Source organism: Entelurus aequoreus, linkage group LG16 (assembly GCF_033978785.1).
Source record: "Entelurus aequoreus isolate RoL-2023_Sb linkage group LG16, RoL_Eaeq_v1.1, whole genome shotgun sequence".
Taxonomy (NCBI): Eukaryota; Metazoa; Chordata; class Actinopteri; order Syngnathiformes; family Syngnathidae; genus Entelurus; species Entelurus aequoreus.
The window spans coordinates 47,739,766-47,752,265 of NC_084746.1; the positions used below are offsets into that span (position 1 = coordinate 47,739,766).

The window sequence follows — 12,500 nt, forward strand, 5'->3', positions numbered from 1 at the left end:
TACGAAGAATTCATATGTTAGCAGGAGGTGTGTTGGTTAATTTGATGCTCGGTGTGTGTGTAAGTGTGTGTGTGTGTGTGTGTGTAAGTGTGTAAGTGTGCACTTGTCTCACCATCCTTGTGTGGACATACACTTGACAAACCACCCTTTCTGCGAGGACCTTTTTGACTTGTGAGGACATTTGCCTGGTCCTCAACTACAGAAGTAAAATATATTTTTTTTACTTTGTGGGTTTTGCATTCCGAAGTGAGGTTGCAACTCTCTACTCCCATCTAGTGGTGGATATATTTTATTCCAAAATTCTAGCTATAGTGGAAAGGGGGGCCTTCCCAACCTACTATACCAAACGTGGGTCCACACAAAGTAGGCAAGACATGTATGTGTGTGTGTGTGTGTGTGTGTGTGTGTGTTCTGGCAATGCTTACTTAATGGGGACATCGCTCTGTTTACACCTTTAGGGGACCTCTGACGGTATGGGACAAAAAAAAACAGGTCCCCGGAAGGGAAACCTTTTTAAATGATTGTCAGATCCATTCTGAAGATGCCTAAGTGATTTTTAAGCGTCGGCCCATAAAACATGTTTACTGGTTAGTTTGAGTGTGAGACGTTTGCATCATGTCATATTTAATTGAACCTTTTTTTGTTTTTTTTTAAATGGTCCTCAGTAGTCACGTACAAATTTGCGTGAATTATGCAAAATTATTCAAATTTGGTCCCCATGAAGCATATTAACTCTTAAGAATGATCAGCACATTACTTCATCAATCCAGAGATTTAAAGACATGTATGAGCTAACTGGGCATTTTACCTAAACATTTTTAAGCCTCCACAACCGGTAGAAAGGGTGGTCCCCACAAGTGATGATCAAAAACTTGGTCCCCATTCCAAATAATAACCAGTATGTGTGTGTGTGTGTGTGTGTGTCAGTGCAAATCTCACGTCCCTGTATCGATGCAAAGAGAGTCCCCCCCCCCCCCCCCCCCCTGCCTCCTTCCACCCCCCCCCCTCCCCTTCTCCGACCGAGCGGCGTACAAACGAATGGAAGATTGTTCTTTCCTTCTCTCTCCTCTCCTTGCTCCCTTGCTCCCTAACTAGATGAAGTACTCCTTCTTGTCCTCCGCTCCGGAGTGGCCGCCCTCTGCGTTGATGATGGCCGTGTCGGCGTCCGGAGCGTCATCGGAACCTTTGGCCTCGTGGGTCAAATATGTTCCTGTGACACAGAAAGGGGGCGGAGTCTATCGTCATTTCCTGCATCAATAACTACCAATATGTCAAGAGTGATCCACTTCATCCAGCGTTTTATGTCATGTTGAGGGATGATACAATTGGAAGAAAACGGGGATCTGGTTTGGAGTAGTCAGTGTGCAGCTTGTATAGCAGTAATTATCTACATGTCATAACATAACATACTTTTATCTGCATCAGGATCATTCCGGTGTTGTCCACTGACTACTCTAAAGTGCTTTCAAGTTTACCTCTGTAGTTTTTTGTCCTTGACAATCCTGTCATAAAAATGCTCGACGGCAGCACTCATGCATGAGAACATGTGTGTGTGTGTGTGTGTTCTTGTATTTCTAGCCTTCATGAGACATCAACAAGGAAAAGTACCTTCCATAAGAGGACCGGTGAACAAGTTAGGACCCAAATCATGGTCTCAAGACGGAACACCATAGAGAATGTCTCATTTGGTGAAATCTATCAAAATTAGGGTGGTCCCAAAAAGGAGGGATTTTTCTAATTGACTGGGTGTCGGTTTTAAAAGAGCTCCCCCTCGGGTCGGCATATGAAATAACAAGTGTGTGTAAAAAATGTAAGTGCTCCCCCGCTGGCCAACATATGGAATAACAAGTGTGTGTAAGAAATTGAAATGCGCCCCGTTTGGCCCAAACAAAATAAAAAATAAATAAATAAATAAATATATATAATATATATATATATATATATATATATATATATATATATATATATATATATATATATATAGAGAGAGAGAGAGAGAGAGAGAGAGAGAGAGAGAGAGAGAGAGAGAGAGAGAGAGAGAGAGAGAGAGAGAGAGAGAGAGAGAGAGAGATAACTTGAAGTAAATAATGAAGATTCAAAAATAATTACAAACAAAAAATGTAATTAAAAAAAATTACTAAAAGCTTACCTTTTTGATATTTGCATAGTATGTGTATATATTATTAATGTTATAAATACAAATCTATATATATCTAGTGTGTGTAAAAATTTGAAGTGCTCCCCCTCTGGCCAACATAAGGAATAACAAGTGTGTGGAAGAAATTGAAATGCGCCCCCCTTTGGCCCCCCCCCAAAAAAAAATAAATAAATGAATAAATATATTTAAATATATATATATATATATATATATATATATATATATATATATAGAGAGAGAGAGAGAGAGAGAGAGAGAGAGAGAGAGAGAGAGAGAGAGAGAGAGAGAGAGAGAGAGAGAGAGAGAGAGAGAGAGAGAGAGAGAGAGAGAGACATACTATGATAACTTGAAGTAAATAATGAAGATTAAAAAATAATTACAAACAAAAAATAAAAAATGACGAAAAGCTTACATTTTTGATATTTGCATAGTATGTATATATTATTAATGTTGTAAATACAAATATTTATATATCTGGAAAGGGTGGTCCTAAAGAAGGCATTTTTCGGAGGTCTCAAGAATGTATTAAATACAAGAATGTGTGTGCGTGTGTATTCTTGTATTCCTGCCCTCCTTGAGACATCAACAAGGAAAAGTATCTTCCATATGAGGACCGGTGAACAAGTTAGGACATAAATCATGGTCTCAATACGGAAAACCATTGCATCTAATAAATAATGTCTCATTTGCACCCCCTGGTGGTGAAATCTATCAAAATTAGGGTGGTCCCAAAAAGGAGGGATTTTTCAAATTGACTGTGTGTCGGTTTTAAAGTTTTCCCCCTCTGGTCAACATACGAAATAACAAGTGTGTTTAAAAATGTAAAGTGCTCCCCCACTGGCCAACATATGTAATAACAAGTGTGTGTAAGAAATTGAAATGCGCCCCCTTTGGCCTAAATCAATTTTTTTTTAAATACAATAAATTATGTATATAGAGACACTGTAAGAACTTGAAGTAAATAATGAAGATTCAAAACCAATTACAAAAAAAAAAAATAAATAAATAACTAAAAGCTTAACTTTTTTTATATTTGCACAGTATGTACAGTATATATTATTAATGTTGTAAATACAAATCTTCATATATCTAGAAAGGGTGGTCCTAAAGAGGTAGGCATTTTTCGGAGGTCTCAAGAAGGTAACAAATACAAGAATATGTGTGTGGGTGTTGTATTTCTACCCTTCATGATACATCAACAAGGAAAAGTACCTTCCATATGGAAAACCATTGCATCTAATAGAGAATGTCTCATTTGCACCCCTGGTGGTGAAATCTATCAAAACTAGGGTGGTCCCAAAAAGGAGGGATTTTTCAAATTGACTGTGTGTCGGTTTTAAAAGTTTTCCCCCTCTGGTCAACAGACGAAATAACAAGTGTGTTTAAAAATGTAAAGTGCTCCCCCACTGGCCAACATATGTAATAACAAGTGTGTGTGTAAGAAATTGAAATGCGCCCCCTTTGGCCTAAATCAATTTTTTTTAAATACAATAAATTATGTATATAGAGACACTGTAATAACTTGAAGTAAATAATGAAGATTCAAAACCAATTACAAAAAAAAAAAAAAAATAAATAAATAAATAACTAAAAGCTTAACTTTTTTTATATTTGCACAGTATGTACAGTATATATTATTAATGTTGTAAATACAAATCTTCATATATCTAGAAAGGGTGGTCCTAAAGAGGTAGGCATTTTTCGGAGGTCTCAAGAAGGTAACAAATACAAGAATATGTGTGTGGGTGTTGTATTTCTACCCTTCATGATACATCAACAAGGAAAAGTACCTTCCATATGGAAAACCATTGCATCTAATAGAGAATGTCTCATTTGCACCCCTGGTGGTGAAATCTATCAAAACTAGGGTGGTCCCAAAGAGGAGGGGTTTTTCAAATTGACTGTGTGTCGGTTTTAAAATTGCTCCCCCTCTGGTCAACAGACGAAATAACAAGTGTGTTTAAAAATGTAAAATGCTCCCCCACTGGCCAACATATGTAATAACAAGTGTGTGTAAGAAATTGAAATGCGCCCCCTTTGGCCAATATTAATAAAAACAATAAAATAAATGCATATAGAGACATACTGTAATAATTTTAAGTAAATCATGAAGATTAAAAACCAATTACAAAAAAAAAAAAAAAAAAATGTACTAAAAGCTTACCTGTTTTATATTTGCATATTATGTATATATAGTTAATGTTGTAAATACACATCTTTATATATCTAGAAAGGGTGGTCCTAAAGAGGTAGGCATTTTTCACAGGTCTCAAGAAGGTAACACATACAATAATGTGTGTGTGTGTGTGTGTGTGTGTGTGTGTGTGTGGTGTGTGTGTGTGTGTGTGTGTGTGTGTGTGTGTGTGTGTGTGTGTGTGTGTGTGTGGGTGTGTGTGTGTGTGTGTGTGTGTGTGTGTGTGTGTGTGCAGGAGACCTTTGTGTCTGATGAGGTATCTTCCAAAGACGATGAGGAGGCAGAGCAGGATGAAGACGATGACGGCCACCACTCCTCCAATCACGGCGTGGTCCACACCTGAGGAGGTGGACATGGCGGTGGGGTCTGATGAGGAGAGGAAGAGGTAAGAAGAGATGAAGAGGAGAACACTAAAACAACACGCAGACGTTTACGACTTATTTGAATCAAAGTGTGAATATGGAAGTTGACGATGCATAAAAGAGGAAACAAGAAGCATATTTCATCATCGATGTTGTTCAAATGAAAAACGGTCCATTCTGACCTTGAAAACGTAACAAAACATTTCACGTTTTTGCATTCTGGGTCGCATACAAACAACATTTTAGGGCTTAAAATGACTTTTTTTTTGTCATTTCATTTTTCTTGATGACATCTTCCAGAAAACGACATTTGACACATTTTTTTTGTGTTGAGCTGTCAAAAATAATGACTTCATTGTTTTAATGGCAGGTGGTTTGTCAGTTAGTCAGCGACATACAGTAACTCAAAAATTAATTAGCAGACTTTGATGAAACGAGATCAAGTGATTACATTTTGGGGCTGATCCGGATCATTTTTTACCTTATGAGTTTACGTTACAAGCCTCAACTTCTAGCGGCCTTTCCTCCACCCACATAGATTTTATATTTTTTTTAAATTGTTTTATATTATATTTGATTTCCAATATAGATATAACAAAGTTATGGATTTGGATGAAACTTTTAGGAAAGGTCAGAAACAGGATAAAGAACAAGTAATTACATTTTGGAGCTGATCCGGATCACCGTCTGGATTCAGGACTTTTTTACTATTAAGAGTGCTAAATAAATTGTGGTAAAAATTCAATGACTTGTTTTTACATATTTAAAAACATGGCAAGTCACACCTTCTGCTTTGTTTCTTAATACAAAGATGTACACCAACAACAACTGGCATATTTTACACATTATTCAAGATGAATTCATTTGCAAACTGTGATAATTGGATTAACATTTTTAAGGTTTTATTTTGTTAAGTTGACGTTCTCGTGTATTATCAACATTTCCATCAGCCGCCATGTGACTCCACTTTTGCTGCATGCACCACTAGTTCGTGTGTCTTTTCCATAAATGGCCTTTTTCACTTTCATGGGTAGGCGCTATAGCGCCACCTTCGGTATGACACCTGCCATTCAACGGACTTCAAAGGGGTGTGGCCATGAGCGACCATGTGACATAGAGTAAAGGATGACGCACGCACGTACGCACGCACGCACGCACGCACACATTGTTGTATTTGTTACCTTTTTGAGACCTCTGAAAAATGCCTACCTCTTTAGGACCAGCCTTTCTAGATATATAAATATTTGTATTTACAACATTAATAATATATACATACTATGCAAATATAAAAAAAACTTGTTGTGAAAAATGAGTTGGAATTTCACAAGAAAAAGGTCACAATTTCACAAGAAAAGTCATAAAAGTCCTAATTTTACTCAACCCAAGTCAATATTTTACAAGAAAAACTGAACATTTGTGCAATATTATGATAAAAGTTGGAATTTTACTCAATAACAGTCGCAATTTTACAAGAAAGAGCTTTAAATTTTGGCAATTTTAAGAAAAGAGTCGTAAATTTAGATTTAAAAACATTCTAAATTTTGGCAGTATTATAAAAATAATCGAAATTTTAGTAGGCAAAATTATGACAAAAGTCATAATTTTACTCAAAAAATGTCACTATTTTACAAGAACAAAAAAATGGGCAATATTGTGATAAGTCAGAATTTTATATGACACGTCACCATTTTGCATTAAAAAGTAAATATTTTACATAAAAAAAGTAACAATTTTCCGGGAAAATATTGCAATGTTGCAGAAACAGAATGAATACGAGAAATTGTTCCCAATTTCATAAGCAAAAAGTCGTCACATTGTAAGAAAAAGACTACTCTTAGTTCATTTATTTATTTTTTGAATTTTTTGTTTGTAATTGGTTTTTAATCTTCATTATTTACTTCAAGTTATTACAGTATGTCTCTATATACATATATAAGTTTGGCCAAAAGGGGCGCATTTCAATTTCTTACACACACTTGAAAGAAAAACGGAACATTTGTGCAATATTATGATAAAACTTGGAATTTTACTCAATAACAGTCGCAATTTTACAAGAAAGAGCTTTAAATTTTGGCAATTTTATGAAAAAAGTCGTAATTTTACATTTAAAAACCTTTTAAATTTTGGCAGTATTATAATAATAATCGGAATTTTAATTGGCGAAATGATGACAAAAGTCATCATTTTACTCAAAAAATGTCACTATTTTACAAGAACAAAAAAATGGGCAATATTGTGATAAGTCAGAATTTTATATGACACGTCACCATTTTGCATTAAAAAGTAAATATTTTACATAAAAATGTAACAATTTTCCGGGAAAATATTGCAACGTTGCAGAAACAGAAAGAATATGAGAAATTGTTCCCAATTTCATAAGAAAAAAGTCGACACATTGTGAGAAAAAGACTGCTTTTAGTTCATTTATTTATTTTTTTGAATTTTTTTGTTTGTAATTGGTTTTTAAACTTCATTATTTACTTCAAGTTATTACAGTATGTCTCTATATACATATATAAGTTTGGCCAAAAGGGGCGCATTTCAATTTCTTACACACACTTGAAAGAAAAACTGAACATTTGTGCAATATTATGATAAAACTTGGAATTTTACTCAATAACAGTCGGAATTTTACAAGAAAGAGCTTTAAATTTTGGCAATTTAATGAAAAGAGTCGTAATTTTACATTTAAAAACCTTTTAACTTTTGGCAGTATTATAATAATAATCGGAACTTTAATTGGCAAAATGATGACAAAACTTATCATTTTACTCAAAAAATGTCGCTATTTTACAAGAACAAAAAAAATGTGCAATATTGTGATAAGTCAGAATTTTATATTACACGTCACCATTTTGCACTAAAAAGTAAATATTTGACATAAAAAAGTAACAATTTTCCGGGAAAATATTGCAACGTTGCAGAAGCAGAAAGAATATGAGAAATTGTTCCCAATTTCATAAGCAAAAAGTCGACACATTGTGAGAAAAAGACTACTTTTAGTTCATTTATTTATTTTTTTGAATTTTTTGTTTGTAATTGGTTTTTAATCTTCATTATTTACTTCAAGTTATTACAGTATGTCTCTATACACATATATAAGTTTGGCCAAAGGGGGGCATTTAAATTTCTTCCACACACTTGTTATTTCATATGTTGACCAGAGGGGGAGCACTTTTAAAACCGACACACAGTCAATTTAAAAAATCCCCCCTTTTTGGGACCACCCTAATTTTGATAGATTTCACCACCAGGGGTGCAAATGAGACATTCTCTATTAGATGCAATGGTTTTCCATATTGGGACCATGATTTATGTCCTAACTTGTTCACCGGTCCTCATATGGACAGTACTTTTCCTTGTTGATGTCTCAAGAAGGGTATAAATACAAGAACACACACACACACACATTCTTGTATTTGTTACCTTTTGAGACCTCTGAAAAATGCCTACCTCTTTAGGACCAGCCTTTCTAGATATATAAATATTTGTATTTACAACATTAATAATATATACATACTATGCAAATATAAAAAAAACTTGTTGTGAAAAATGAGTTGGAATTTCACAAGAAAAAGGTCACAATTTCACAAGAAAAGTCATAAAAGTCGTAATTTTACTCAACCCAAGTCAATATTTTACAAGAAAAACTGAACATTTGTGCAATATTATGATAAAAGTTGGAATTTTACTCAATAACAGTCATAATTTTACAAGAAAGAGCTTTAAATCTTGGCAATTTTATGAAGAGTCGTAATTGTACTCGATAAAAGTCACAATTGTATGAGAAAACTTAAAAATGTTGGCAGTAATATAAAAATAATTGAAATTTTAACTGGCAAAATTATGACAAAAGTAATAATTTTACTCCAAAAATGTCACTATTTTACAAGAACAAAAAAATGGGCAATATTGTGATAAGGCAGAATTTTATATGACACATGTCACCATTTTGCATTAAAAAGTAAATATTTTACATAAAAAAGTAACAATTTTCCGGGAAAATATTGCAACGTTGCAGAAAGAGAATGAGTATGAGAAATTGTTCCCAATTTCATAAGCAAAAAGTCGACACATTGTGAGAAAAAGACTACTTTTAGTTAATTTATTTATTTTTTTGAATTTTTTGTTTGTAATTGGTTTTTAATCTTCATTATTTACTTCAAGTTATTACAGTATGTCTCTATATACATATATAAGTTTGGCCAAAAGGGGCGCATTTCAATTTCTTACACACACTTGAAAGAAAAACTGAACATTTGTGCAATATTATGATAAAACTTGGAATTTTACTCAATAACAGTCGCAATTTTACAAGAAAGAGCTTTAAATTTTGGCAATTTTATGAAAAAAGTCTTAATTTTACATTTAAAAACCTTTTAAATTTTGGCAGTATTATAATAATAATCGGAATTTTAATTGGCAAAATGATGACAAAAGTCATCATTTTACTCAAAAAATGTCACTATTTTACAACAAAAAAATGTGCAATATTGTGATAAGGCATAATTTTATATGACACATGTCACCATTTTGCATTAAAAAGTAAATATTTGACATCAAAAAGTAACAATTTTCCGGGAAAATATTGCAACGTTGCAGAAACAGAAAGAATATGAGAAATTGTTCCCGATTTCATAAGCAAAAAGTCGACACATTGTGAGAAAAAGACTACTTTTAGTTCATTTATTTATTTTTTTGAATTTTTTGTTTGTAATTGGTTTTTAATCTTCATTATTTACTTCAAGTTATTACAGTATGTCTTTATATACATACTGTATATAAGTTTGGCCAAAAGGGGCGCATTTCAATTTGTTACACACACTTGAAAGAAAAACTGAACATTTGTGCAATATTATGATAAAACTTGGAATTTTACTCAATAACAGTCGCAATTTTACAAGAAAGAGCTTTAAATTTTGGCAATTTTATGAAAAGAGTCGTAATTTTACATTTAAAAACCTTTTAAATTTTGGCAGTATTATAATAATAATCGGAACTTTAATTGGCAAAATGATGACAAAAGTCATCATTTTACTCAAAAAATGTCACTATTTTACAAGAACAAAAAAATGTGCAATATTGTGATAAGTCAGAATTTTATATGATACGTCACCATTTTGCATTAAAAAGTAAATATTTGACATAAAAAAGTAACAATTTTCCGGGAAAATATTGCAACGTTGCAGAAACAGAAAGAATATGAGAAATTGTTCCCAATTTCATAAGCAAAAAGTCGACACATTGTGAGAAAAAGACTACTTTTAGTTCATTTATTTATTTTTTTGAATTTTTTGTTTGTAATTGGTTTTTAATTTTCATTATTTACTTCAAGTTATTACAGTATGTCTCTATATACATATATAAGTTTGGCCAAAGGGGGCGCATTTAAATTTGGAAGGTACTTTTCCTTGTTGATGTCTCAAGAAGGGTATAAATACAACACACACACACACACACACACACACACACACACACACACACACACACACACACACACACACACACACACACACACACACACACACACACACACACACACACACACACACACACACACACACACACCCACACACACACACACCCACACACACAAGGCTCGCAGCAGGTGATAGGGGGACGCTGACGAGGCGAGACTGCGAATGCTGCCATTAATTCCGCCTGTCAGCGCCAGGGGGAGAACTTGACTCCGCCTCCCGCTGCCACACACACTGGACAGCACGCAATTGACCTGTACCACTCACAGGGTCATGTGTTTGCACGCACGGCGAGGACTTACGTCGCATGTGTGAGTGTGTCGCTATGAATTATTCATCACTTTGCTCAAAGTGTCCCACAACCACACACACACACACACACACACACACTAAAGTCAACAAAGCAAACATAAAGAGTGACCACTTTATTAGGTACACAGTCCAATGAGAACCAATAGATAAAATAGTCCCTAAGTAGAAACTTCCCACAAGGAAAAACAAACCTGAGGCGTTATATGTTAAAAAAAAAATTCCCCCGAGAGGGACAAGTGGTAGAAATGGATGGATGTTTCCCTACAGCCCTGTAGGGGCAGTCATGCACATTACAAATAATTGCTTAGTTGTTATTTTTCCCACTACAGCTCCATCTGCTGGATGAGGTATGCACCACTTAATACATTCCTTGTACAGAATCGGGATTTGCACCAAGTTTGGGGGTGCAACGATTGGACAAATAACGACAATAAAATTAGTTGCGACGTCATCGCTCGTGTTTTTTCTGCAAGATTGTTAGCTCGTCACCGTGTTGGCTGGCTAAAAAGTGTGAGACAAAAATGTGTGAAAAGGAACTATAACAGTCACTTTAGTCAAAGTCTGCCAGCTAAACTTTGTCTAAATTAATACACGCACTTTTTGAAGCGGTGTCAATTTGCAACACCATGAAGTAAGACTCGCGCACGCAAACATTTTAAGAATTAAGAAATGATACAATTCTATACATTGAGTCTATCAAATTGCTAAAAATGCCAAGAGTTAATCGATATTCAATAAAATACCAAGATGCAGCTTTTTAAAAACATCCTCACAAAATGCTTGTTTTGGGGTTGTGTCGTTTTTTTAATTGATACTATTTTAACTACTTTTTTTTTTTTTTTTTACATATAAACAATAGATATTGTTTTCTTTAGCATTTTGCATGTCCCTGCTTTTAAGTGGACAAAAGTAGAATCATTATTTGTATTTTTGTAACAGCCAAATGAGCAGCACAGTAGCAGTATAAATATACACGCATACATACATACATACTTACATATACATATATATATATATATATATATATATATATATATATATATATATATATATATATATATATATATATATATATATATATATATAGTACTTTATTGATTCCCTCAGGAATATATATATATATATATATATATATATATATATATATATATATATATATATATATATATATATACATACATATACATATACACATACATATGTATATATATACATATATATACATACATATATATATATATATATATATACATATATACATACATACACACATACATACATATATATACATATATACACACATACATACATATATACATACATATATACATATATACATACATATATATACATATATACATACATATATATATACATACATATATCTATCCATCTATCTATCTATCTATGTATCCATCTATCTATCTATCTATGTATCTATCTATATATATATATATATATATATATATATGTATATATATATATACATACACATATATATACATATATATACACATGTATACATATATATACACATTTCATAAATATATACACACATATGGTTTACAGAAGAAATTAGAGCTCATAAATTATCATGTAGAAAACTGGAACGCAAATGGCGCGCGACTAAACTTGAGGTTTTCCATCAAGCATGGAGTGATAGTTTAATAACTTATAAACGCATGCTTACCTTAGCTAAAGCTAAATACTACTCAAATCTCATCCGCCTCAACAAAAACGATCCTAAATTTCTGTTTAGTACAGTAGCATCGCTAACCCAACAAGGGACTCCTCCCAGTAGCTCCACCCACTCGGCAGATGATTTTATGAATTTCTTTAATAAGAAAATTGAACTCATTAGAAAGGAGATTAAAGACAACGCATCCCAGCTACAACTGGGCTCTATTAACACAAATACGACTGTATATACGACGGACACTGCCCTCCAAAATAGTCTCTCTATTTTTGATGAAATAACATTAGAGGAATTATTACAG

The 12,500-nt window shown here is 33.3% G+C and overlaps 1 protein-coding gene across 1 annotated transcript in view; it reads right to left on the minus strand.

Moving 5' to 3' along the window:
• Positions 1–1,013: 1,013 nt before the first annotated feature.
• The window catches only part of LOC133631218 (cell adhesion molecule 3-like), a 136,920-nt gene continuing 125,433 nt past the window's right edge, over positions 1,014–12,500 (minus strand). Inside the window, exons 9-10 of the mRNA XM_062023377.1 lie at positions 4,593–4,718; positions 1,014–1,210 (exon numbers count right to left, since the gene is read on the minus strand). Of these exons, the coding sequence (XP_061879361.1) occupies positions 1,092–1,210; positions 4,593–4,718 (245 nt within the window). The 3' untranslated portion in view covers positions 1,014–1,091. The remainder of the gene's footprint in view (positions 1,211–4,592; positions 4,719–12,500) is intronic.